A 25820-nucleotide genomic window follows, 5' to 3' on the forward strand; every position below is an offset into this window, starting at 1 on the left:
AGGCCACCTCTTGTCTAGGGACAGTCCCCAGGTCACCAGGGATTGATTTGGGTTACAGAGTCAGGATTAGTACCTGACTCCAGGTGGAGGAGCAGCCAAGGTCCCGCTTGCTCATTACTAAAGCAACCCCCCCCCCCACCCATGTGAGGTCCTGCGTGCTTGATCTCATCATCCTTACGCCTCCCTGTGAATAGGTGCAGCCCACACCCCTCCCAGTTGACAGACAGGAAACCCAGCTGCTGGCAGATGTTAACATGCCCAGGATGCTAGCCAGCTGGTGGTTGAAGGGCACTGACTGGATAATGGTGATAATGGCAGCTTCCGGCTCCAAGCAGTCTGAGGGCTCCAGAAGCCATGGATCAGTGAGAGCATCGGTGCCTGCTGTGCAGGGCGGGCGGACAGCCAAAGCCAGATGCCTTTCTGAGCATTGGCTCCCTGGGCCTATGTTGTTGCGCTGAATCAACAGTGGCATTCAATGCAATTCGCACCCTCTTTTTCTGAGATGTTCCTTCTTCTTCGTGATCATAAACTCACTGCCTAATTTTGTTTTATTGCTGTTGCCACATTGATGCCATTTATAGATAGTTTTAAAAGAGCACAACACTCAACGCAGACACTCTTGACTCATTTTTTATTCACTAGTGTCTTACTTGCTTTCAGAACACTTGAGAGGATAATTTTGGTTTAAAGTTTAAACTAGGTCTCCGCAATTATTTCAGGGGTTCCATTTGCTTCCATGAGATTGTGAAACTGTTCTTCATGTCACCCTTTGATCTTCATTCTTCTGTTGACTTGGATCAAAATGTTCTGCAGTGGTAACAAGGCACCTCCTAATCTTCTGATCTCATGACAGAAGAGACAGTTGTTCTTGGAGGCAAGTAGCCACACATTCCATTTCCCCCTCCTAGTCCCAATTCTTCTTTCTCTGTTGCGCCAGGCAAAAACGAAAACTGCTTGTAAAAACAAAAACAGAAACTGCTTGTATGTCTCCAAGGACTCAGGTTCTAGACAACAAATGTTTCCTCTCCCTCTCCACCGCAGCTCCTTTTCTTTCTTTCTCTGGTTTAATTAGAATTCAAAAATTCCAGATCTCGGTTTTTAACTTGCATGTCTCCCAGACAAGGGCATGCTTACTTCAACTTGTCAACCAGCAGATACCAGGACTCGGGCAAGATATTGTGCACTCATTGGCCCTCTCTGTCTGGTTTTTATGCCCTTCCCTTTTCGGTTTCTGCAACCATGCTTTCAAGTGGAAAGCCCACACCCAGCAAGCCCTCTTTGGACCCAGGTGCTGCCATTAGGTTTTTCTAAGGCTTCCTCCCTGCTCCCTGGGGGCTCCAAGCTGAGCTGGCATTCAGGGAAAGCAGAGGCAGACTCTGGTCTCTTTTAGGAGGAAGAAGGGCTGTCATTACCCAGTAGGAACTTGTTGGAGAGATCCACCTTGTGGATTTCAGAGCTCCAGTGGCCCTGTGGTGGTTGAGGAAGCAGCTTCTACCTCCTGGATGCCTTGCTGATCTCACGAGACCACAGTTGGTCAAGGGTCGGAGTGATGACTTGGCTCTTCCCTTGTACAGTCCTCTGTCTACCACTTCCTGTATACCTCACTTGAGGATCACAGAGTAACAGTTGTCCTTGCTTTTGTCCTCTTTGCTGAAATGTATATTCAATTCTTTTACCCATTCTGTGATTGAGTTATTTTGTTGTTAAGTTTGGGAGTAGTTTTGTTTTTTTTAATCATTTTATTAGGGGCTCATACAACTCTTATCAGAATCCATACATACATCAATTGTGTAAAGCACATCTGTACATTTATTGCCCTCATCATTCTCAAAACATTTGCTCTCCACTTAAACCCCTGGCATCAGCTCCTCATTTTTTCCGGGAGTAGTTTTGGTATCTCAAGGCAATAGCTTTGGAGAATCCTTTGTTTTCAACTGGCTCAGTAAGTGTGGACACTTTTTAAGAATTTGTGTTCTGTGCCACATTTCCCACCCCATTCTATTAGGATCCATGTTTTGCACCCCTGATGAGACTTGTCAGTAATGGTAGCTGGGCACTATCTAGTTCTTCTGGTCTCAGAGTATGCATGCAGGGTTGTTGGTTGTTTGTAAATCACTCAGAAGAATTGTTTTCCCTGTATTATTCTGCTGCCAACTTGTTATCTAGCTCATCTGTTTGTTTCTGTTAAAAAGCATGGCTTTTAGACACCCTAACTTCAGGAGAAAAAAAAATCAAGATCAGGATCAGCTCAAAGCTGATTCCTATGAGGCAGAGGTCAGGCATACCTCCTCCCTCCAGGCTTTTTACCAATTCAATAAGTATGATGGAAAGATAGAGCCCTCGGCACTTTTCCTGATTTTAACCATGTCCCTATTCTATTCTGATGGCTGTCTCTTGGTCCACGTACAGATTCCTCTTGAGCACAATGAAGTATTCTGGAATTTTCAATCCATACAGTTGAATCCTTTTGCATAGCCAATAAAACACCAATAAACATCTATCTGGTATTCTTTGCTTTCAGCCCAAATCTGTATGATGCCAACAATGATACCCCCTGCTCCATCTTTCTGAATCCAATTGAAATTCCTGGCATCTCCCCATGGAAGTACTACTGCAACTGTTTTTGGTTTTTTTAAGCACAATTTTTTGGGTACAATTTTACATGTCTTTAATAATAATGACATTGTTGGACAATTTCCACATACTCTTGGATCACTTTTCTTTGGAATGGGCACAAATGGGGTCTCTCCTGCTTAGTTGGCCAAGTAAGCTTCCTTCAAAATTTCTTGGCATAGATGAGTGAGCGCTTCCAAGACTTCATCAGTTTGTGGAAACATTTCAGCTGGAATTCTGTCAATACTTAAAGCTTCCTCATTGAGTACCATCGATACTTGATCTTATGCCGCCGCTTGAAATGGTTGAACAACATCCAAATATTTTAAGTGCATTGGCTGTGCACACTTTCCATCGTGTTTCCATGCATCCTGCATCATTCAGTATGTTGCCTGTGGAATCTTTCAATATTACATAAGGTGTAAGTAGTTTCTTCAGTTTTTTCTCAGCTGGAGATATGTGAGAGTTTTCCTTTTTGCCTATTTCATTGTAATACTTTGTCTTCTCACTGGCTTTTACATTTTTTTCTGGTTAGCTCTTTTTACTTCATTATTTCTTCCATTTGCTTTAGGTACTGTACAAGGAACACAATGGGTTACTTGTTGGACTGCCGTTCAGCAGTTCAACAGCACCAGCTGCCCTGAGAAACAAAGGCTTTCGACTCCTATAAAGACGGAGCGGGTCGACTCTGCCCTGTAGGGTTACTCGAGCAGGCGAACTCAGCGGCAGTGACGTTTTACTGTATGTTCAGCAGTGAGTTGCCGAGCTCCTCTGACATCCACCGTGGGTTTTTATTTCTTGCCTATATTTTAAATGCCCCTTTTCTTTCTTCACCCATGATGTTCTTGATGTCATGATGTCATCTCACAGCTCATCAGGTCTGCTGTCATTCGTGTTTGGTGTGTCAGATCTGTACTTGAGATGGTCCCCAGACTCGGATGAGATAGAGGCTCGCTTGTAGTTTGACTCTTGAGGACTTCTTACAGGGCCTCTATGATTGGCATTGACTCGGGGGCAGTGAGTTTGCTATTAGGGTTGTTTTGGTTTTTTAACTTCTTTTGCTGTTAGGTGCTATCAAGTTACTTCCACCTCATTGTCACTATGTATGACAGAAGGAACTACCACCTGGTCCTATACTATCTTCCCAGTGGGTCTTATGATTGAGCTCTTTGTTGCAGCCACTATGGCAATCCAGCTTGTCCAGGACCTTCCTTTTATCTCTGCCTCTCCACTTTACCAAGCATGATCTCCTTCTCCAGAACTGGTCTCTCCTGATCACATGTATATAAAGTCTCGCCATCGTTGCCTCTAGGGAGCATTCTGGCCATACTTCTTCTGAGCCAGATTTGCTGGTTCTTTAGGCAGGCCGTGATACTTCCAGTATTCTTCACCAGCACTAAAATCCTAATGCATTGATTCATTGGTCTTCCTTATCAATGGAACTTATTTTTTTAAATCATTTTATTGGGGGTTCATACAACTCTTATCACAATCCATACATACATCAGTTGTGTAGAGCACATTTGTACATTCGCTACCCTCATCATTCTTGAAACAGTTGCTCTCCACGTAAGCCCTGGCATCAGCTCCTCTCCCTCCCTGCGCCTCCCTCCATCATGAACCCTTGATAATTTACAAATTATTATTTTGTCATATCTTACACTGTCCAACGTCTCCCTTTACCCACTTTTCTGTTGCCCGTCCCCATGGAGGGGGTTATATGTAGATCCCTGTAATCAGTTCCCCCTTTCTACCTCACCCTTCCTCCACTCTCCAGGTATCGCCACTCTCATCACTGGTCCTGAAGGGATCATCTGTCCTGGATCCCCTGTAGTTCCAGTTCCTATCTGTACCAGTGCACATCCTCTGTTCTAGTCAGATTTGTAAGGTAGAATTGGAATCATGATAGTGGGGGTGGGGGGAGGAAGCATTTAGGAACTAGAGGAAAGTTGTATGTTTCATCGTTGCTACACTGCACCCTGACTGGCTCGTCTCCTCCCCGAGACCCTTCTGTAAGGGGATGTCCAGTTGCCTACTTGTTTCAAACACTCATAAAACAAGCGTGTCACTAGCGACTACCTCTCCGAGGGCTCTTGGGAGGAGGGAGTGCATTGGTGTGTGTCACTTGATCAAGACTGAGCCCAGCCCTCTTGTGTGCTCAGGTGTTCCTTTGGTTGATCCTGTAGTTACTATGAAGGGGCCCTGGTGGCGTGGTGGGTTGGGTTGTGGTGCTAACCACAAGCTCAGCAGTTGGAAATCACCGGCTGCTCCCAGGAAGAAAGATGAGACTTTCTACTCCTGTAGAGAGTTACAATCTAGGAGACCCACAGAGGGCAGTATTACAGATCACCTCTGATTCATAGTTTGGGGTCTGGGGTAGTTACTCTGCAGGTCTGCTAGCACCAGCCCCACGAGCTCAGAGGGCGAGCAGGGGCTGCTCTGAGCTCGTCTTCAGCCCTTTCTCTGGAGTCGTCTTGAAAGGGTGTGGGCTTTGGTGCAGAATGGCTGTCTGGACCCTTCCTCATCACCGGCAAGTTTATCCTGACTCAGCAGCCACCCTGCGCGGTGGCACTATCCCAGAGGAGTTGGAAATCTTTACAGGAGTAGTTAGTGTCTTTCTCCCGTGGCGCAGCGGGTAGGGGCAGATCTTTTAGTGAGCAGCCCCTTGCTTAACTGGTTGCACCACTTACAGCTGAGTGCCATTGAGTCACTTCCTACTCACAGCTACCCTATTGGACAGAGGGGCGCTGCTCCTCTGAGTTTCCAAGGCTGCCAGTTTTTACAGAAGCACTCAGCCCCATTTTTCTCCCTTGGAGTGGCTTCAAACTGCTGACCTTCTGGATGAGCAGCCTGACACTTGACACCCTCCCCCCCTCACTGAGCCACCCTAAAGCCCATTGTCATAAGTCCATCCCTGTGGGCAAGAGGAGACCTGCTGTGCCATCAGGAGTCCTCACTCTGGTCGGGGCTGGGAGTCCTTGTCCTGGAAGCGTCAGCGGGGTGTCACTGCAGGTCTGGGAACTTCTCTGCTGTGGGTAGTTGCATGGGGCCTCCAGCACTCAGCCAGCAAAAATCCTTCAGAAGAATTTAGGGAAATCACTTGGCTAAAAACATGTAACTGCTTTTAGGGGCCCTGTTTCTCTGCCCCTGCCCTACCCTGATCTGTCCTCCTTGGTTGGCTGGTGGCCTCACCCTGCAGCCTGGGGCTTTGGTCTCTGACTCCAGTGGTCAGTCAAGTGGAGGGAGAGCTCACGCAGTCCTAGTTCTGTACGCAGAGGGCTGGCACAATCTCGGGCATTGAGCCTGGGTGTGATGGAAATGGAGCACATAGGCCCAAGGCCTTGGGACCTGGTCTCCTCTTTCTTAGCCACTTCATTTTGCCCTGTACGTCCTTGGCCATTGCTCCTTCTCACCAGCTACTGTCTCTCAAGGACCCGTCACCTGTGGCAGGGATGGGGTGGGCTTGTCTTTCCCACCAGCATGTGCCATTGAGACTTCTTGCGTGCCCTCTGTCCCTGGCCACCCACCCAGTTTCTTCTCCCTCCCCAAGGTCCCTTACCCCTCGAGTCGTCCTCTGTTCACACCCAAACCCACTGCTGTCATTTCCGACAGTCGGCCAGAGTAGGATTGCTCCACAGTTTCCAGATTGTAAATCCTGGTCGGAACACATGACCTCAGCTTCCTTCCAAGAGTCACTGGTGGGGTGAAAACACCACCCGTTTGAGCAGCCCGGTGCCTAACCCACTGCATGGCCCAAATCCCACTACCGTCAAGTGCCTTCTGACTGATTGCAACCTTCCCAAGGCGCCAAGTCTCATCTTTCTCCCGTGGGGCAGCTGGTGGGTTCAAACCAGCAACCTTTCTTTTGGTCAGCAGCCCAGTGCAAACTCACCGCCATTAGGTCCACCTATAGGACAAGGTAGAACTGCCCCTGTGGGTTTCTGAGACTGTAACTCGCATCTTTTTCTCGAACTTGCTGGTTAAAAGCCCAACCCATAAGCACTACACCATCAGGGTTCCAGTTTGGTGATTCAGAAACAAACAAACCCAAACCCACTGCCATCCAGTTGATGCCAACCCAGAGCACTCCTATAGAGCAGGGGTGTCACAATGGCGGCCCACAGGCCCCATGCAGCCCCCGGGGTAATTTTTTGTGGCCCGCAATGCTCTGAAATAAAATGAAAATAGAAAATATTGTTATGAAGAAAATAGTGCTTAGGGGAGATTGAGGTAGTACCGTACACACAATTCCCTCATTGACCTTTTAACTACTGAAGACGAGTCTACATGCGGCCCAGTGCCTTTCCTGGGGGCCCGTGGCCGTGTTTAAACGCACTGATTCAGTTGCAGCGACGCTTGGAAGCGACAGATATGTGTGCCACGCTCAGTGTCACGTAATGCACACAGATCCCAGCAGGGAAGAGGTTCCAAAGAGCACTCTGGGCTGTGTGGTTATCAATTATTCCTAGTGGCAGCGCTAGTTGACAGTTTTAAAGGGAACCCAGTGTCAGCTGTCCAACATTTTGTGTTTTTATTAGTTACTTTGTTATATTTTCCGGTCACAACATAAGAGGTAAGTGAAAACTAGGAGGAAAGCGCGGGCAAGTTTCGGGTAAAAAAGAATAGTTTCATAAATACATTAAATAAAATAAATGTTTAAATAAAAGCAATTTTATAGTATTTTAATTATCCTACCCATATTCTTGAATCCTCACTTCAAAATATAAATTTAACAAAATTTGTAAATGTGATGTGGCCTGCATGAATCTTCCCTGTTGCACCAAACGGCCCGCGTTTTAATTGAGTTTGACATCCCTGCTATGGAACAAGGTAGAACTTACTCCCGTGAGCTTCTGAGACTGAGAGGGGGGAAAAAAATAAAAATTGTAAAAGTACCCTTACTTTTTAATATTCATCCACAACCACCTCCATTTTGCTTCCTTTCCCGTGTGTGTGTGTGTGTGTGTGTGTGTGTGTGTGTGTGTGTGTGTGTGTGTAATATTCATGTCCCTGCTTGTCCCTGGAATGTGGCCGCCCAGTGCTGGGCTGAGCAGGGCGCTGGGTGGATGCTGTGTTAGTGCGTGTGCTCTCGGGGGGGGGGGGACAGAGGGCTGGGCTCGCAGCCCTGTAGGGCAGAGGACCAGGAGCTTCTCCTGCATTCCAGTAGAGCTATAACCCCAGTGTCCTTTGCGGCCTACAGTCAAACTCCGAGGCATTGGCCCCTACGAAGCCCCAGGCCTTGAGTGACTGTTGCCCCAGAGCCTGCTCTGGGGCAGGCCGGCCTTGCCCACCTGGACAAAGGACCCTCCCCTGGACAAATGGGCCCTTACCGGCCCCGCCTACCCAGTCTGATCCCCCTCCGGAAAGGGCTTCACGAAAGTGAAAGCACTGGGATCCAAATGGGGCAGAAAGCACCCGCCCTCTCCCACCCCCTCTTCCACCCTGGAGGAACCCTGTGGCCGCAGGCCAGCCCTGTCGTCACAGGCGGGCGGGCCTGTCACAGGCAGGCGACCAGAGAGAGGGGGGAGTGGGGTGGGCTCCAGGGCCTCTCAGCCCGAGGCCTCGCAGCCATCCGCCTGCAGGCTGGCAAAGCTCGATGCTCACCGCTCTTCTGGGAGCAGTGGACTCAGGGGCCGAGCCTGGGTGGCGTCACTGTCGCCACTGCCTGCCTGTGGCCTCTGGACGAAGCAGAGCAGCAGGGGAGTCGCCCGTGGTTTCCCATCTTCCTCGGAGATGAACCGGCTTCCTTTTCTTCTCTTTAGGACGAATACCTCTCTCTTGTGGCCAGGCTCATTATCCACTTCCGGGATATTCGTGAGTAAAGGGCTGGTTTCTGTGGGGGTAGAGGCCACTGGCTGGGCTTGGGGTGGGGGCCACCCGTGAGCACTCCTGGGAACAGGCCTGTGTTTAAGGAAGTTCTTCGCTCTCCCCGCCCTTCCAGAGCTGCAGCCTCAGATACGCAGTTTGGCCTCAGGGTGATTGGTTTAATCTTTAAAAAAACAAAAAAAAAACCACCCTGCTATTTTTACACCTCAAGTTTTTAAAAGCAGCAGTGGTTACACATTGCAAGGTCAGCAGTTTGAAACCACCAGCTGCTCCTCGGGAGATAGATGAGGCTTTCTACTCCCATAAAGAACAACAGTCTTGGGAACCCACTGGGGCAGTTCTACCCTGCCATGTGAGTCAGAATTGACTCAGTGGCAATTGGTTTGTTGTGCGTGAGTTTTTGCCCTGAGACAGAAGCTTCTTTAAGGGTTTCAGGTCCCTGACCTGCTTGTGCAGTGGGGGGAGAAGCTCCTCTGTCTAGTTCTCGGTGGGTTCGTCACCTAGGAGGGAGGCCCACTGACGCCACCTCCTGATTGTGGGAGAGGGAATCCCTCTGGTTCTGTCAGTGACCAGGCAGAAGCCCTGGCTGTTCAGGAGTGAGTCTGGGGTCTCAGGGCATGTGTGGACCACAGTTGGACACTGAGCCTCCCTGAATGGCCACAGTCTCCCCAGACAAAAGCCGAGTGGCAAGGTGCTCCTCCCAACCACAGTATCTCCCCAGTAGCGACTGGGCCTCTGGTGGTGGTAGGGACAGTGACAGCTTCCCTTAGGTGTGGTGACATCCACTGACAGGGTGGGATCAGAGGGAACCAGTGACAAGGTGAGAGTTCCTAGGAGCCCGTAGGCTTGACTTTTGTTTACATCAACTGTGTAGCCCAACTGGCCCACAGGTAGACACTGCTCGAGGTCACTGTCTTGCACTGTTGGAGATGATCCCGTGCAGCGTAGGAAAGAAGGGGCTGGGAGCCAGGCCTTCCTTCCCCGGTTGCCCCTGCTGCCACGTCCCTCTTGGCCATAGTAGCAGGCAAGCTTTGGAGTTCTGAGCTGCCTCTAGGTCCAGATATTCTGACCTGTTTCCTCATTTTGAGGAGAGAGGACTGGAGCAGGTAACCTGGTGTCCTCACCACCACCAAGCCCCTCATCATGGATTCCCCAGCGCTCTTGGTGCTGAGGCCTTGACCTGGGAAGAAAGGCTTCAGACCCTGAGTGTGCCTTAGCCTCAGAGGCCAGCCTCTGGGGCCCCAGGCAGACCCAGAAGCCACTGTGTGCCCTCCTTGCCCTACTGCCTAGGGCACTGGGAGCCCAGGGGCTTCTAGTGCAAACTGCTGCCCCATCTTCTGTGTGGGTCCCAGGCCCAACAGGCTCAGCCTGAACTCGTGACCCAGTGGTCTGTGATCACGGACCACGCTGTTGATCTTGTGCTTGCGTTCTGTTTTTCTGTGCAGATAACAAGAAGTCGCAAGCTTCTGTCAGTGGTAAGAGTTTTCTCTTTGAATTTAAGTTTTCCCCCAGCTTTGGATGGGAGGTGAGAGGGGGATCAGGAAGGCGGTAACTGGGTGCCAGTGGTGTCTGGGCCTTGACTGTCTTAGAAGAAAGTGAGTCGAAAGGACCCCTCCAATGTGGGGTCCCTGCCTCTCTTCCCTCCTTCCTTCCGTCCTGTCAAGCTGTGAGGTCAGATGACACCCATGCCCTGCTTCCCTGAGCACCCAGCCAAAGGAATATACACATTCACACAATCACTCAGACATCCGCATTGTTGAGCTCTCTGGGAGAGAACTGTGATGGTGGGTCGCCATGGTGGTGGTGGTTGTTGGTTCCACCCAGCCTATTCCAACATGGCAGGACTGAGCCAGGCCCGGAGCAGTCTAGCTGCTATAATAACCTGCTCTCCTGAAACAGCATGAATCCACAAACCTAGGCTACCCTGTTTCTTCGTAAGTGAAAGTACTTTGATCTTTGAAGTATGTCACCTTGTCATCTGTTGGTATCCCGACAGCAGGAGGACCAGCTGCCTCCAGTCTGTCGAGGCTGGCCCCGTCACATCAGGATAACTGGAGGCTGGTGGGCGCCCTGCTGCTGGGGCTCAGAGATGGGGATGGGGGGAGGGGCAATGACAGGCACACCCAACATTTGGGCCAGTGGTGTGAGGAGGTCCTGAACTGGGACTGGGGTGCTTTGAAGAATGGACCCTGTTGGCTGGAGAAGATGCATGAGGCTGTCATGCCCACACGGTCAGTGGAGGCTTTTCTCAGATACCCTTGTGTCCCACAGATCCCATGAATGCGCTGCAGAACCTGACAGGTGCCCCCACTGCCGGAGCCACTGGGATCAGCATGGCTGCTCGAGGCCCAGGCCAGCCCCTGGGCGGGATGGGAGGCCTGGGCACCATGGGACAGCAACCTCCAGGAACCTCCGGTATCCCTCCCCACGGCATGGCTGTCGTATCCACAGCAGCTCCACAGAGTGAGTATCCCCGTTCCACAGAGAGTTGCATCTGTGTGCAGGGCTGGTGCACGTGTTCCTTTGCTCACTGCAGTGGTGTCCTGGAAAGGAGGGAGGTGTTCACATCCATGCTCTGTATGCTGTTGTGGGCTGAAAGGGTCAGGTGACAGCAAGGCCCTCTCTTCCTGGCCCAGAGAGGAAGACTTATGGCAAACCAGGGGTGGCCCGAGACTCCACACATAGGGTTATGTCTTGTGATCATGACTGTGTTGAGAGGTCCAAGACCTGTTCGTCATCCCAGGGCTTGGGAGCTGCCCTTTTTAGTGCTAATGTGTCCCTTTGGTCAGGCCCAGGTTCTAGCTCAGCAGCCTCTCCGTTGAGCTCCCCCTCCCTGGAGAAAGAGCTTTGCCCTCTTGTTGGCCCCGCCCCGGGAATGTGCAGTCTGGAAGCGGGCTTGTGCGGCATGTGTCTGAGATGGGCCGTAGCTTCTCCTTCCTCTCCAGGACTGGGCTTGACACACCTCTGCTGGGTGTGTTTTTTCTCTTCTTTTTATGGAACATCTTATTTTTGAAAAAGGCTCACAGTAAGTTGTTAGTTGGTCCCAAGGGTTTCCACATGTCCTTCCTTATACTACTTCTCTCCAGAAGAATGTCTTTCTTAGAACAAGGCGGAGACCAAGCATTGGCCAGTGGGGCAGTCCTATGCCCTCCTCGGGTGGAGACCTTACTTGTAGATTCGTTCTCGTGTGACTGTGTGTGCACATGTGTTTGTGGTTCTGTCTGTAGAAGCAAACAGCCACCAGCGCAGTCAGCATACAGGACTGTTCCGGCCCCACAAAGGAGCCTCTCTTCCCCCTTGATGACTGCGGCCTCCTCCTGCCTGAACCCTGGAAGCTGCTGACCCAGTTGGTCTTAGCACCACGATCTCATCACTTTGGCTGTTTTCCCTCAGCGTGAATTCCCTTGAAATCCATTCCTGGTGGCTATACCAGGCATTTCATTCCTTCCTACTGCCAAGTAGGATTTATGGTATGAGTGCACCGCCGCTTGCTTAGCAGTTCACCTTTTTTCCCCAGCAGTTCATTCCTGAAGGACATTTGGGTTGTTCTCAATTTGGAACCTGTCTCAGGCTGGGTTCTCTAGAGAAGCAGTTGGAACCTACTAGTCACTCTTCAGGAGAAAGATGAAGCTTTGTTTCCATAAAGATATGCCGTTTTGAAAACCCTGTGTAGCGTCTCTATGAGTCGTAATTGAATCAAGGGCAGTTCTAAGGCTTTGTGGCTCAAATGTCAGCCCGGAGGCTCAGTTCTGACTCCTGTAGCTTCAGGGTCTGATGAACTCCAAGTCAGCAGATAAGAAAGATGTCAGGCTGTTGATTCAGAGACGGTCAAGTCTTAAGGCTCCCACCATCAGCAGGCTGCTGGCTCAAGTCCAGAGAGCCGGAGGTCAGCTGATGAAAACATAACTAGATACGGGACCTAGATTCAACAGAAACAACATCCATGCATATTGGAAGGAGGCTATCCCTGCTCAGAAGACTGAGTCGATCAGGATGGCTTCCAGCTAACAATTTTCAGCTCCTCCTCAGCCATGCTCCTTTATTTGGGCCTCTGTCACCAGGCTCTGCCATCTATCAACCACTTCTCACCATCTGCGCTGTGTCAGTGTTATAGCCTGCCTCTCTCTTTCTCTCTCTCTCTCTCTCTCTCTCTCTCTCTCTCTCTCTCTCTCTCTCTCTGACTTTGAGAAATCACTGTGATGTCTGTGAGAACCAGAATTCCACGGGGCTGCCTTGTTTTTCTGGGTGTCAAGTGTTTTTCTTCTTCCTTTGGCAGGGCACAGTCTAACACTTGGCGGGCACTCGCTACAGTGGAGGATATTTGAGTTTTCCTTCTTGACAGGTTTCTACCGTACACGTTTTACTGTAGAAGCAAGCAGGTCACTCAGTCCCACCAGGTGGTTTGTCTCGTGCACCTTGTTTGCACAGTAAGGAGCCCTGGTAACACGATGGTTTGTGTTAGATAACAGAAAGGTCTGGAGTTCAGACCCACCAGCTGTTTGTTGGTAGAAAGATGAGGCTGCCTGCTTCCATAAAGATGTACAGTCTCAGAGGCCCTATATGAAGTTGCTGTGAGTCAGAATTCATTTGGTGGCAGTGGGTTTTGTTGTTTTCCCATATTTTCACAGTAGACTCAGCAGTTCTTTTAAGGTATGCAAAACAGACCAATCACAGGGTAGGTGTAGCCCAACAAATTATTTTTTGCAAAAGTATAAACCCAAGGCCAGAAAGACCATATAGTTCTTTTGCTGTGGTCTCTCTCTCGCTCTCGCTCTCTCTCTCTCTCTCTCTCTATCTCTCTCTATCCTTTCTTTCCCCCTCCCCCCTCTCTCCCCTCTTTCTCTTCTCTTTTCCTCTCTTCTCTTTCTCTTCTCTTCTCTCTCTATCACCTTCTCTCCTTAATAAAAACCCATTTGGATCACCAAAAAAAAAAAAAAAAAAGACCATATATACGAGAAACTCATTGCCTGCCAACTACCCTTGACCTTTTTGGCCATGGGTTCTTTCACCTCTCTGAATGCTATTGACAGGTGCTGTCGAGTCAGCTCCTGTGTACAGCAGAACAAAACAGTTCCCAGCCCTGCACAACACCCTCACGATCGTTCTTCTGTTTGAGCCATGGCTTTAACCTCGGTATCATCCAGCTTGTCAAGGGCCTTGCTCTTTATCGCTGCTCCTCTGCTTTAGCAAGCACAGTGTCCTTCTCTAGTGACGGCTGCCTTCTGGTGGCATGTCCTAACTAGTCTTGACCTAGGTCAAACTGGTCCTTTAGTAGAGAATAGAAAAAACTACTGTATATACTTGTGTATAAGCGGAGTTTTTCAGCACATTTTTAATGCTGTTTTTGTGGTACAATTAGGTGCCTTGGCTGATCATCAGGTCAGCTTATACTCGAGCCTATACGGTACTCAGAGTGAGATTACTAGGAGTCACTCAGGTCTGCTGTAGCTGCTCATCTGATCTGGTCAGGTTCCAGAAGTTACCTTGGCTTCACCTCGCCTTTGGAGTGGGCACACATGCAGATCCCTTGCAGTCAGTTGACCAGGTAGGCAGCTGTCTTCTTAATTCCTTGGCAGAGACAAGTGAATGCTTCTCGCATCACATCCATTGTTAATGCATTGCAATCCATTGGAAAGCATCTTACGTTTAGTATTCTATCAACTCCCGGAACCTTGTTCAACACCGATGCCTCAGTGCAGCTTGAACTACTTCTTCAGTACCATCTGTCCTTGATCGTGCACTACCTCCTGAAATGACTGAACAGTGGCCAACTCTTCTTGGTACAGTGATCTTCTGGGTTTCTTCAAATGCTACTGTGGATGTAGACAAACCAGATCTCCCGTATGTTGCTGGTGGAAATGTAACTGTCCAAAGTTCCTGGAAAACAGGCAGTTTCATGAAAAACTAAATATGCAACTACTGTAGGACCCCTTGTCATGGTGTGGGCCATTTGTCCCAGAGAAGTGTAAACTGTGTTCACACGAGAACCTGGGTGCAAACAGTTGTAAGAGCACAGAGCTGGAGCCACTGCAGATAGCTTCCCGTAGGTGACCAGTCGGACTGGTCACATCGTACCATTGAATAGTCTGCAGTAAAGAGGAACAGATGGCAACATTTCAGAAATGGGAGGATATGTGAGTGGCTTCCAGGAGGCATGGAGTAGACCTGTACCCAGGTGGCAGCAGGAGGGATCCTTGAGGTGGGGAACTACTCAGCATCTTAGTATGTTGGGGGATACTCGGTCCTGCCCAGACAATGAGATGAAGCAGAACTAAATACACACACACACACACACACACACACACACACACGAGTACACATGGTTTTATTTAGGTCATCGATGCATGGGGTTAATTTTCAGATATGGTGTGAGTTAGGGGTCTGACTTCATTCTTTCGCCTGTGGAGATCTATTTGTCCCAACCATCATTTGGTGAAGAGATTCTCCCACAAAAAAAAAACACGCGCGCCATGGTGCATTACTCAGAATGGCCCAAACAATACAAGTGACCTAAATGCTCATCAGCTTGTGGGTCGTCTGTACAACAGAATATTAATCAGCAGTGAGAAGGAATCAGACACCGACGCGGTCAGCCGTGTGAAGGAACTGGAAGGCGTACGGTGTGAAAGAAGCCGGTCACAAAGGACCCTGTAAGGTGTGACTCACACAAAAGGCCTGGCACGCGGGGGCCTGTAGCCTCCTGCTCCTCCAGAAACCCTTTTTCGCTCTGGCTTTTACAGAGCCAGCCCCATAACCCACCCTGGTGATGCTTCCCATCGCAGCTGTGAAGCGCTCGGGAACCTGTGGCCCACAGTCATGCTGGGGAGCGGGGCTGGCCTCTGCCCCTAGTGTCGCGCCTGGGGCCTGACTCCAGGATCTCTGCCCGCAGCCCAGTTGCAGCTCCAGCAGGTGGCGTTACAGCAGCAGCAGCAGCAGTTCCAGGCGCAGCAGCAGCAGCAGTTCCAGGCGCAGCAGAACGCCATGCAGCAGCAATTCCACGCTGTGGTGCAGCAGCAGCAGCAGCAGCTCCAGCAGCAGCAGCAGCAGCAGCAGCACCTCATTAAGCTGCACCATCAGAACCAACAACAGGTACCCAGCCTTGCCCCTGCCGTCCTCCAGCGCTGGAGGCAGGAGCACCATGAGAGGTGGGGGCAGAGAAGAAGCATAGTGCTTGACCTCTCTGCTTTTGAGGACATGTGTGCCTGCCTCCCTGAGTGTTGTCACCTGGTCATTGTGGAACCACCACCTGGATGTGTTCCGCTTCTGTCCATGAGCTCAGGGTCTGCCCCATCCAGGTTTTGACCATCTTAGCTACCACCTTCCTCTGGGTCTTGAAGGGTCTCCTTTTCAGACACGACAGGGAAACCACCCTCTAGCATCACTTCCCCTTCACAAGAAAGCCCTGGTGGTCTAGTGGCTATGCGTTGGGCTGCTAACCATCGGGTCAGCAGTTTTAAACCACCAACTGCTTCTCAGGAGAAAGACGGTATTTTCTATTTCCAGGAAGAGTTACAGTCTTGGCAGATCTACCCTGTCTTATGGGGCTGCTGTGAGTCGGAATCAACTCAACGGCATTGAGTTTCATTTTGTGGTTACCTTCACCAGGCCTGTACTGCTGACCTCTGGAGGCCCAGGCGCCCGTGGCTGGAGAAGGCCTGGGAGTCTGCACTCCCTGAACTCTTGGGCTTGCTGGGGCTGCCTCGTCCTCTTGGGCCCTCTCCCCGACCATCTAAATCAGAAGTCCTCCAACTGATCTCCCTTCAGAACATACGAGTGTGCTCAATGCCTCTCTGTCCATTGTAGCCATTTGTGCTGTAGCCACAATCCAGGGTGAAGTGTAGTTCTCTGCTTTTACAACCCCTGGATCGTTGCCCAGCCCTAGGGGTGCAGTGCTTCCGAGTGGCCTACTCCTAAGGTCGCCAGTTTGTGCCTGTAAAGCGCTAACAGTCTGGTAAATTCGCACAGGTGGTTCTCACCTGTCCTTTGGGCTCGCTATGAGTTGGCATCGACTCGGCGGCAGTGAGTAGGCTGGGGTCTGGTGGACCGTCGCAGTGCCCCAGGAGGCGATGTCACCCACTTTGGGAAACACTGATTTAGGTGCTTCCAGGCCTGGGTGAGGATTTGGTGGGGAGAGCCCAGGAGCACACTGTGGGAGGGTGGCCTGTCCCCCTCCTCGCTGAGAGGCTGGCCCATTCAGGCTTCCCTGTGGGTTGTGCTTGTGTACAGCCAGCACAGGGCACCTAGCCCCCGGGGGCCGCACACCATGGTACGTTCTGTTCTTTCCTCAGCTCCAGCAGCAGCAACAGCAGCTGCAGCGGATGGCACAGTTGCAGTTGCAGCAACAGCAGCAGCAACAGCAGCAGCAACAGCAGCAACAGCAGCAGGCTCTGCAGGCCCAGCCTCCCATGCAACAGCCCCCCATGCAACAGCCGCAGCCCCCACCCTCCCAGGCACTGCCCCAGCAGCTGCAGCAGATGCACCACCCGCCTCCCCAGCAGCCTCCTCAGAACCAGCCCCTGCAGCTGCCACCACAGAGCCAGTCTCTGGCATCCCAGGGGCCAGCCCTGCCGGGACAGATGCTCTATGCCCAGCAGCAGCTGAAGCTGGTAAGTACTCAGGGCCACTCATCCAGGGCAGGCTGCCCCTGATCCCAATGATTCCCCACTGGAAGTGAAGCACTGGCCTGGATGTGTGATCATGGGATTCTTTGGTGATCCAATTCACTAGTCACCCTGGGCAGTGCTCTTGATTTGGGTGAGAGCCTACCTCTGCTTGCCCCAGTGGTTTTCCAATGGAGCATAAAGCCATCAGCCCCAAGGGAGCTATGGCATAAGAGGGAGTGAGGTTCATGTGTCCCCCAAGGCACCTGGGAAGAAAGCCCTGGTGGTCTGCTTCTGCTGTCAGCCTCTGAAAGTCCCGGGGAGCCCAGTTCTGCTCTGCCACCGGTGGGGTCACCGTGCAGAAGTGTAGACCCCATTGCAGCAGGGGTCTGGGATCTTATTGTGAACAGACTATTTTACACACACAACTGCCAAAGCCTAGCTGCAAAACCACTTGGATGGATTGTTGGTTCACTCCCTTGATTTTCATGCCCTGTTCTCCTCTCCTCCCCCCCCCCCATGGGTGGATGGAGGCCTTGGAACCCATCACTGTAAGCTTGTCCACTACCTGACCTCTGGCCTGCTGGGACCTGAGCCCCATGTGCCTGCTGTGGTGGGTCTGGAGACATCTCTTCCCAATTGCTGCCCTGCATGCCCTCAGGAGGAGCCCCTCTTTGGGTGTACCACTCTAAAGAGCCCAGCGCTCGGGCCGGGTAGGCATAGCCAGCAGCGTGCTGGCCCAGAGCTGAGTGCGACAGCAGGGGTGGGCGCAGGCAGATGCCCTTCACTTCTGGCCAGATGGGAAGCAGTGGGTCTGGGCCATGCTGCTTCCAGCAGGTTGGGGTGGGCTGTTCTTTAGGACAGAGAAGCAGCAGCACTGTAGCCAGTGACATCATGCCACTCCTAGCCCGCCTTCATCTCATGCTAGGCTGACATGGAAACTGGGTGGTTTGCTCAGTGCCCCAGCGGCCCCTCACTGAGTTTTCCTCCTCCGCTCAAGGTCCGAACTCCGATGGTGGTGCAGCCGCCACAGGTGCAGCCCCAGACAACTGTGCAGCCGCCTCAAGCCGCCCAGATGGTCGCTTCCGGAGTCCAGGTGAGGGTCCTGCAGCCACAGGGCCTCGTAGCTCCCCAGGAGGCAGGTGCCCACGTCGCATGGGATACCCAACCGATCCTTATGGGATTAGGGGAATCCTCTGATAAGTCGAGCTGTTCACGGCAAGGTCAGTGTCAGAAGGAAGATGAAGCTGCGTGCTCCCTCCCGTAGAGACTGACCGTCTCAGAAACCCACGGGGCCGTTCTGTCCTGTATGGTCATTATGAGTTGGCACTGACTTGATAGCAGTGGACAGGAGTGGTGACCCTCCCCTGGGTGCTCTGCAAGGCAAACGTGCGCCCCCAGGAGCTGGCCCCAGTGTTTCTTCCTCCTATGGCTGCTCCCTCCCCTCTCCCCACTGAACAACCTGCACAAATTATAAGGAAATGGGTGTTGCTTGAGGCAGGGACCCAGGGACAGGCCACAAGTGGCAGTGTCCCCTCTCCTGGGGGGCAGTCTATCGGTCCACCCTGGTCAGCTGAGTGCGGTTACACACACACAGTCTGGCTGTGCAGGCTGCGTGCAACTGTGGGGTGAGGAGTATGTAGGCCGGTACCACATGCTCATGTCAGGAGTAGAGTGCAGAACAGGGACTTGCATGCAGACGTCCATTCTCATGGTTGGCCAGAGGGTGGTGTGTCAGTCTTGTGCCTTCCCAGTGTTCCCTACTACCCTCCTGCTGGCTGTGCAGAGATTACTGACCTGTGTCCCCACCCGGTGGTGGGCGATGTTCACTGGGGTGAGGAAATGGCTTTCCTTTTCCCAACACATCCTTGGTCCCTCAGGTCTTGTGTGTCGGGAGGTGGTGTGCTCAGGATTGGTCAGACACCCGTTCCCAGGAAGTGTCTTAGCTGTAGTGTCCAAGTCCTTGAAAGCTGAGCTGAATGTCACAGGCCCAGGGACCCCATGTCCCTGCTGGCTCACACCTGGTCTTGGGTGAGCCACACCTCAGACTAGCTGAGGAAGGAAGTGGTCCCCATGTGCCAAGGTTGGCTTCTGTCTCTGTCACCACCCATTGCATGCTCTGGGGCAAGTCCCTCCTGTCCTCGGCCTTCTGACAAAACTTTCCTCTCAGGCTTGAAGGCACGTGGTGACGGGCAGCTGGCACTGTGCTCGCCTCCTCCGTACTCGGCAGGGCTACCAGGCTGCCGCTCCAGTGGGACAGGCAGGCACAGTGTCCAGCCAGCACTAGAAGGAAGGCACCTGGGCACAGCGCCCCTGGCCTCTTGGCCTTCTGCTTGCTGCCCGTGGTGTGACCTTCATAGCCTGCAGCTTCCACTGGCCAGCCTCATCCATGGCCCAGCCCAGGCTGGACTGTGTGACTTCCTCTGGGGAGTGTGTGGGACCCTGGGCAAGAGAGGCGCAGGGGCTCTGACTAACGTTCCTCTGAGCTGAGAGTGGACAGTGGACAGCTGCGTGAGGAAAAGGAGGCTGTGTTGGGTCCCAGCCTGCGGCCCTGCCGAGGGCCAGCTCCCAGGTCGTTTCTCCCTTGGAGTCACCATTCACTTAGCAAATGAGCACTGTAACCATCGCACCACTAACCAGCGAAAGAAAAGGAGCGCTTCTTCCAGAAGTATGAATTAGAAAGGGAAAGCCGTTTGGTACCCTTCCCTTCTAGGTGGGTTCCACACCAGGCCAGGCTGCACGTAGGATTTCATATTGTACTAGTGTCACATAGGAGCCCTGGTGGCATGGTAGTTACACGCTGGGCTGCCAACCACAGGTCAGCAGTTCCAAACCTCTCCAGCCTCTCTGTAAGAGAAAGATGGGCTCCTGCCCTCCCATAGGGTCGCTGTGAGACTGCCTCACCTCACGGCAGTGAGTTTGGTTTTTGAGGTTTTGTCATTTGGGGTTTTTTTTCACATAGGCAACTGAAACACACTCACAAATTAAGAACTACTGTGCCTTTGGGGGCTCTAGTGACATCATGGGTTACACATTGAGCTGCTAACCGTACAGTCCGCGGTTCGAACCCACCAGCTATTCCTCAGGAGAAAGATGAGGCTGTCTGCTCTTGTACAGATTTGTCTCAAAACCCCACAGAAGCAGTTGGGCTCTGTCCTATGGGGTCAGAGTGGACACAGTGGTGCCGAGGGAGTGTCTTCAGACCAAGCATCGGCTGACCAGGCCTTGCACCCAGCCCAGCTAACCCAATGCACCTTAAAACCAATTTTCCTCGTGGGTCATCAGAGAAACATCAGCTGCAACTCATCTGTGCGTGTCTTCCTTCTCTCCTTCCTGGGAGAATCGTCAGGAATAGCCTGTGTCTCCGCATGCCTCCTGCCTCCCTTCAAGGCCTCATCTCCTCCTCTGCTTATTGCTGCCTCTGCCACTTTCTCAAGTGGCCTACACGAGGCCAGCTGGCCAGCTGTGAATGGGTACCATCACGTTGCTCTGGCCAAGACCGGGAGGTCTGTGTAGGGCCGAATCATCAGGCAGGACCTTGGGGAGCAAGGAGACTGGCCCAGTTTCCCACACTGACCTAGCCACACCCCCACTTCTCTGTGTGCTGTAGCATCAGTGGTGGTGAGGCAGATCTGGCAGCGCCAGGAGGGGCTACTTCCTTAGCCTTTCTCCCTCAACCCCTGGAAAGTCGATTTGTTATGGACTGGCCACAGGAGTGGCCTCATACACACGCCCCTCCACCGCCACCCCACAGCTCTGACTGGTCTCTGTCTGCACTCATCCCCCCGGCGTGAGTGTGTAGGGGCACACTCCTGCCAGGGCCTGGCCCACTCCCAATACACCTCACCGCAGCTCCTAGAAGTCATGCTCTGTTCTGTGGGGCTGGCCATCTTGGGCCTGGATGTATGCAGGCCTTAACTTGTGGACAAAACCAAGCCTCCAGAGGGAGGGCCCAGCCTCAGAGTGCCTCTCGAAGGCCTGAGTGGGGCCCGGCCAGCCCCACAGCTCCTGGCACTGCCTGTGCTTCAAGGAGCACGTGTGCATCCCGGCCCAGTCCCAGCGCTGGGTAGATCTCGGAGCTGCGGTCATCTAGTGCATTCACTAACAAAGCTGACCAAAGCTGCTACGGGGGCTCTGGTCCCCTTCCCCGCATAGGTCCCTTTCCTCTGTGTATTCCAGAACCAGGCGCCTGAGCACAGGCTCCAGAAAAGCTCTGGTCTGATTCCCGGCCTTGGGGAGGAAGCAGTGTTGATGGGCTGCAGGCCGTGGGTGTGGGGAACGTCTCTGCAGCAGTCTGCTGCCGCCTGCTCGCCCACCAGCCCCACCCGCCCTTGATTCTGAGCGCAGCCTCAGCGCCAGCACCACACCGTAGACACCAGGTCCCAGACATGCCCTCACTATGCCTCACCTCACCCTGCCCCCGCGCTGCGTTTCTGTCTCGATGACGTGTCTGTGTCCCTCTGTCCCCAAAGATGATCACCGCAACCATGGTCCAAGGCGGCATGCAAGTCAGAGCCCGGTTCTCGCCCTCCACCGCTGTGTCGGCCACACCACCAGGCGCCCTTCCCTCGGGTGGACAGCCCCCGGCTCAGGTATTTACCACTGGCGCCTGCTGCCGAGGTCCTCCAGACGCAGAGGGGTCAGCTCCTCCCCCTTCCCCTGGCTCTGCTGACATCGCAGGGACACACACTCATGGCCATTGGCAAGTGCCGAGCCAGGCCAACCCTTCCTTTGGCCGAGCGCGGCAGAGTCCTGCCTGTTTCTTGAGGGAATGAGCAACCTCGGTTTTACTTTGTGTTTTCCCTCTTTCAGCCGGCCTTCCTCACGCTTCCCTTTCCCTGCATCGTTACACCCAAGGGCCGAGTCCCAGGGGCCTTTTAGAAGCATTCCCCCAGCAGTGTGGACCACCCACCTGCTTTCCCCCAGCATACACTCAGCCAGCATCAGACCTCTTAGGCCCGGGCCTCGGCTCTCTGTTCTTCCCTGCCTCCACACCGCACCACAGACCACTGCCGCGTGCCAGGTTTGAGGCATCTCATTGTGAGGCCCACGCACCCTCCCCACCCAGGTTTCCGCACCCCTGACAGGCCTGGCATGGCATCGTGTGTGGAGTCAATAGGTGTTCCTCACTGTCTCTGTGCTGACCCCCCCACCCCACCCCCAAGTACAGGGGAGGGACCAGGGGAAAGGAGGATGTCACCAAGATGCAGGTCGGACTTGCTCCAGCAAAGTGGGGGTCCTCGAGTCTGGATGGGTGACGGCTTCACTTGTTCACTAGGCTCCACGGCGTCTAGACGCCCCTTGTCTCAGCAGTAGACTGAAGCCTCAAGAGCTCTGGGAAAGGAAGGGAACTCTAGCCAGGATTGGCTTTTGTTTTGTTTTGTTCTGTAAGCAGCCTCATTCGTGCTTTCCAGCTGTGGGGTGGGGCCTCAGCAGTGGTCAGAGAAGGGGGTCTACCTGGAGAGGAGGTCTGGAGGCACCGCTGGCTGCCACGGCACTCGGCCGCCCCGATCCAACCCTGCCTTCCCACGGCCACCCTGACCTTCACCCCTCAGTCTCCTTGGTTTTGTCAGCTGTACCTTCTTGAGGTGCTGGCTCTCATGGACCCTCTGACATGACTCGGGAGCCTGAGATGCAGAGCGAGGGGCGTGCTCACCAACTCAAGGGTGTTCAGGAGTGCTGTGTCGGCACTGTGCTTGGGTTTGGGCCCTGAGCTCTGCCCTTTACCTGTCCATGTCTGCACATACATGCACATGCATACGCCTGGCTGGTCAGAGACTCTCTCCTACGACCATGGACCCCAAGTCAAAAAGCATCCCCCATTCCTCTTTCTTGCCCCCGTCTCTGCCTCACCCTGGGATCCCCACCCTCCTTTTCTCAGGGACCAAGTCCGATCTCCCAGGTGCTGAGTCCTTTGCCTGCCAACCTCATGTTGGACCAACACACGTGTACTCAGAGCAAGCCCTGATACTCTCCAAAGTGGGCAGCAAATCCCATTGGCATGGAGGAGCCGGACCCCAGGGTCGGTTCAAGGGGAGATGAACACTCACCAGGGCCAGTGGACCCCCAGGGAAGCGCCCCCCTCTCCGGGTGCTACCAAGACCAGGGAGAGCAGTGTTGGGGCTGTGTGAGCAGATGGCCCACCCAGGCGGGGGCCCGTCCTGGGGCCCAAGGCTGCTGCATTTTGGAGGTGGGTGCTGGGGACCTGGAGTTGAGGTGGGAGGCGTTGGGAGCAGCGTGTGGTGGGGAGGACACTCGAGGCAGGCCAGAGCACGTGAAAGTGCTACTCAGGGCTGCCGCCTGCTCCTCCATGTGGGGACTGGGCCACCCTGTCTGGATGGAGCCACGTGAACGAGGTGCTGTGACCTCCCTCAGAAGACCCTCAGCGGGCCAGCCCTCCCACCCTTGCTCTGGGCTGCCAAGGCCTGGCCAAGCCCCCCACTCCCCTGGGCCATCTCTCTCCTGTGACAGCTGACTGGGCATCCCACTGCTCCTTCCATCCTTTGGCATGTCAGGTACAGGACCTGGTGGTTTCAGGCACCCAGCACCCTGCGGTCTATCTAGGTCTTGTTTTCTCTTCTGGGAAATGAAAGGGCAACCTCGATTGGTTGGTCGGTTCCCACCAGAATCCCGTAAGCTTCTTCCCAGGCCCAGGGATGGTGACCAGGAACAATAGCGTTGTGGGGACCCTCAGTCACTGCCATGAGACCCCCCTCTGGGAGTTGTCATTCAAGAAGACTAATGGGCAGCCCCCCAGCAGAGTCCTCACATGGAGGGAGTTGAGGGGGGACAGTTGCACCAGGGTGTCATTGGGACCTTGAGAGAGGCCGGCAGACCCAGTGTGGACATGACCTGGTGTCTCTTTGATCCTGGTTTCTAGAGGCAAGACTGCCACTCTGTTGAGTGTCTGACACGGCTTCAGAAGCTGGCAGGAAGAGTTGGGGGTGGGGGGGCGGGTGTCCCTGGGGCTCAAGACAGTGAGAGTGAGGAGAGGGCCCTGTACAGACGGGCAGATCTCTCCTCAGGCCTAGTGCCAGACCCTCAGGCGTGAAGATTTCATGCACCAGCTGGGATGTGCAGCCTAGGGCCCCCAAACCAGGTGTCGTGGTGCCTCTCGTGCTGGTGTCGTGGTGCCTCTCGTGCTGCCAGGTGCCCATGCCTCGCCTCTATGCACTGTGGGGACCGGGTGGCCCCTCCTGTGTAGGTGGAGAGGTCTGGCCCAGTGAGCTGCTGAGGGCTGACACCATCACCTGTGTGTGTGCCGCCTGCATGGTTCCCTGTGGACCCTGCAGGTGAAGCTACCAAGGCCAGAGGCTGAAGGGCCTCCACGCTGGCCTTGTCCTTGGTTAGGACCATTCAGGAAGATGGGCCAGTCCACCGTAAGACGCCTGCTTCTGAAGAGTCCAGGCCTTTTCTGGGCCAGCCCCTCCACATGGGCCGAACAGATGGGGACATAGGCTGGGGACACAAACTGGGGGGGTTGGCTTTTCTTGCCTCTCCTTGGGGTGATGGGCATGAGCTGTATGTACGTGTGGGGCGCAGCGTCGGTGAGCGGGCAGGGAGGGGTGGAAGTATCCACATTCAAGGCTGAGGCTTCCCTCTACTCCCAGGTCAGCCAGAGTGGCCTCCCCATGCTGTCCTCGCCATCACCTGGCCAGCAGGTACCTACTCCACAGTCGATGCCCCCGCCGCCCCAGCCCTCTCCACAGCCTGGTCAGCCGGGCTCCCAGCCCAACTCCAACGTCAGGTAGGCTGGGCACCCCCTCCCTCGCCCCCATGGGGAGCACTGTCATGGCCAGGCCCCTCCAGCGTGCCTCCTTCTCTGCCACAGCTCCGGCCCTGCCCCGTCCCCCAGCAGTTTCCTGCCCAGCCCATCCCCTCAGCCTTCGCAGAGTCCTGTCACCGCACGCACCCCTCAGAACTTCAGCGTCCCTTCCCCTGGGCCTCTGAACACCCCAGGTAAGTCAGGCAGGGGCCTCTGCAGGTGGTGGAGCTGGGAGGGGGACCGGCCTCCACCCCCACTCACTGCCGTGTCCCATCAGTGAACCCCAGTTCCGTCATGAGTCCGGCCGGCTCCAGCCAGGCCGAGGAACAGCAGTACCTGGACAAACTGAAGCAGCTTTCCAAGTACATTGAACCGCTGCGGCGCATGATCAACAAGATTGACAAGAACGAAGGTGCGGCCAGGGCCAGGGAGGGGCTGGGGGCCACTGGCCCAGGCCGGCATCCAAGCGTCCCTTCTCTGTCCCAGACAGAAAAAAGGACCTGAGTAAGATGAAGAGCCTGCTGGACATCCTGACGGACCCCTCCAAGCGGTGAGCTTAGCACTCGGTTGTTGTGGTGGGTCCCTGAGGGCATGGTGGCCCCTGCCCCTGTCTAACCAGCCATACTCAAGGAGGACCCCTTGCAGAGGTCAGGTGGCTTGGCCGGGGCAGCTCTCTGGCAGGGCCTCCGTGGGCACATACATCTGCCAAGGTGGCACCAGCCCCTTTGACCCCTCACCCCTCCGCGGCAGCCCTCACCAGATCTGCCTGGGGCCACCTTGTCATCTTACCTTCCCTCTGGGGTCTGGTGGGTCAGTGGGTTCGGCCCTGGCTGTTAACCACAGGGCCAGTGGTTCAAATGCACCAGCCACACTACAGGTGAAAGGTAGGCCGGGCTTCAGAAAGCTGTGCCAGAATGGAATCCGGGCCATGGGTGGTTGGGATGAGTGCTGGCTCTTAGCCTTCAAGTCTGCCCACACTGGCCGGTGACTGGACACGCAAACGAGTCCATATTGCT

The 25820-nt window shown here is 53.8% G+C and overlaps 1 protein-coding gene across 3 annotated transcripts in view; it reads left to right on the forward strand.

The window, feature by feature from the left end:
* MED15 (mediator complex subunit 15) overlaps nt 1-25820 on the forward strand; it is a 49400-nt gene that overhangs the window by 20776 nt on the left and 2804 nt on the right. For all 3 annotated transcript variants that reach the window (XM_075535004.1, XM_075535005.1, XM_075535006.1), the window contains exons 3-13: nt 8376-8427; nt 9885-9914; nt 10711-10902; nt 15329-15528; nt 16728-17045; nt 18040-18135; nt 21512-21631; nt 24650-24786; nt 24871-24998; nt 25082-25216; nt 25291-25354. In XM_075535004.1, coding sequence (XP_075391119.1) covers nt 8376-8427; nt 9885-9914; nt 10711-10902; nt 15329-15528; nt 16728-17045; nt 18040-18135; nt 21512-21631; nt 24650-24786; nt 24871-24998; nt 25082-25216; nt 25291-25354 — 1472 coding nt within the window. The remainder of the gene's footprint in view (nt 1-8375; nt 8428-9884; nt 9915-10710; nt 10903-15328; nt 15529-16727; nt 17046-18039; nt 18136-21511; nt 21632-24649; nt 24787-24870; nt 24999-25081; nt 25217-25290; nt 25355-25820) is intronic.

Source organism: Tenrec ecaudatus, chromosome 16 (genome assembly GCF_050624435.1).
Source record: "Tenrec ecaudatus isolate mTenEca1 chromosome 16, mTenEca1.hap1, whole genome shotgun sequence".
NCBI lineage: Eukaryota > Metazoa > Chordata > Mammalia > Afrosoricida > Tenrecidae > Tenrec > Tenrec ecaudatus.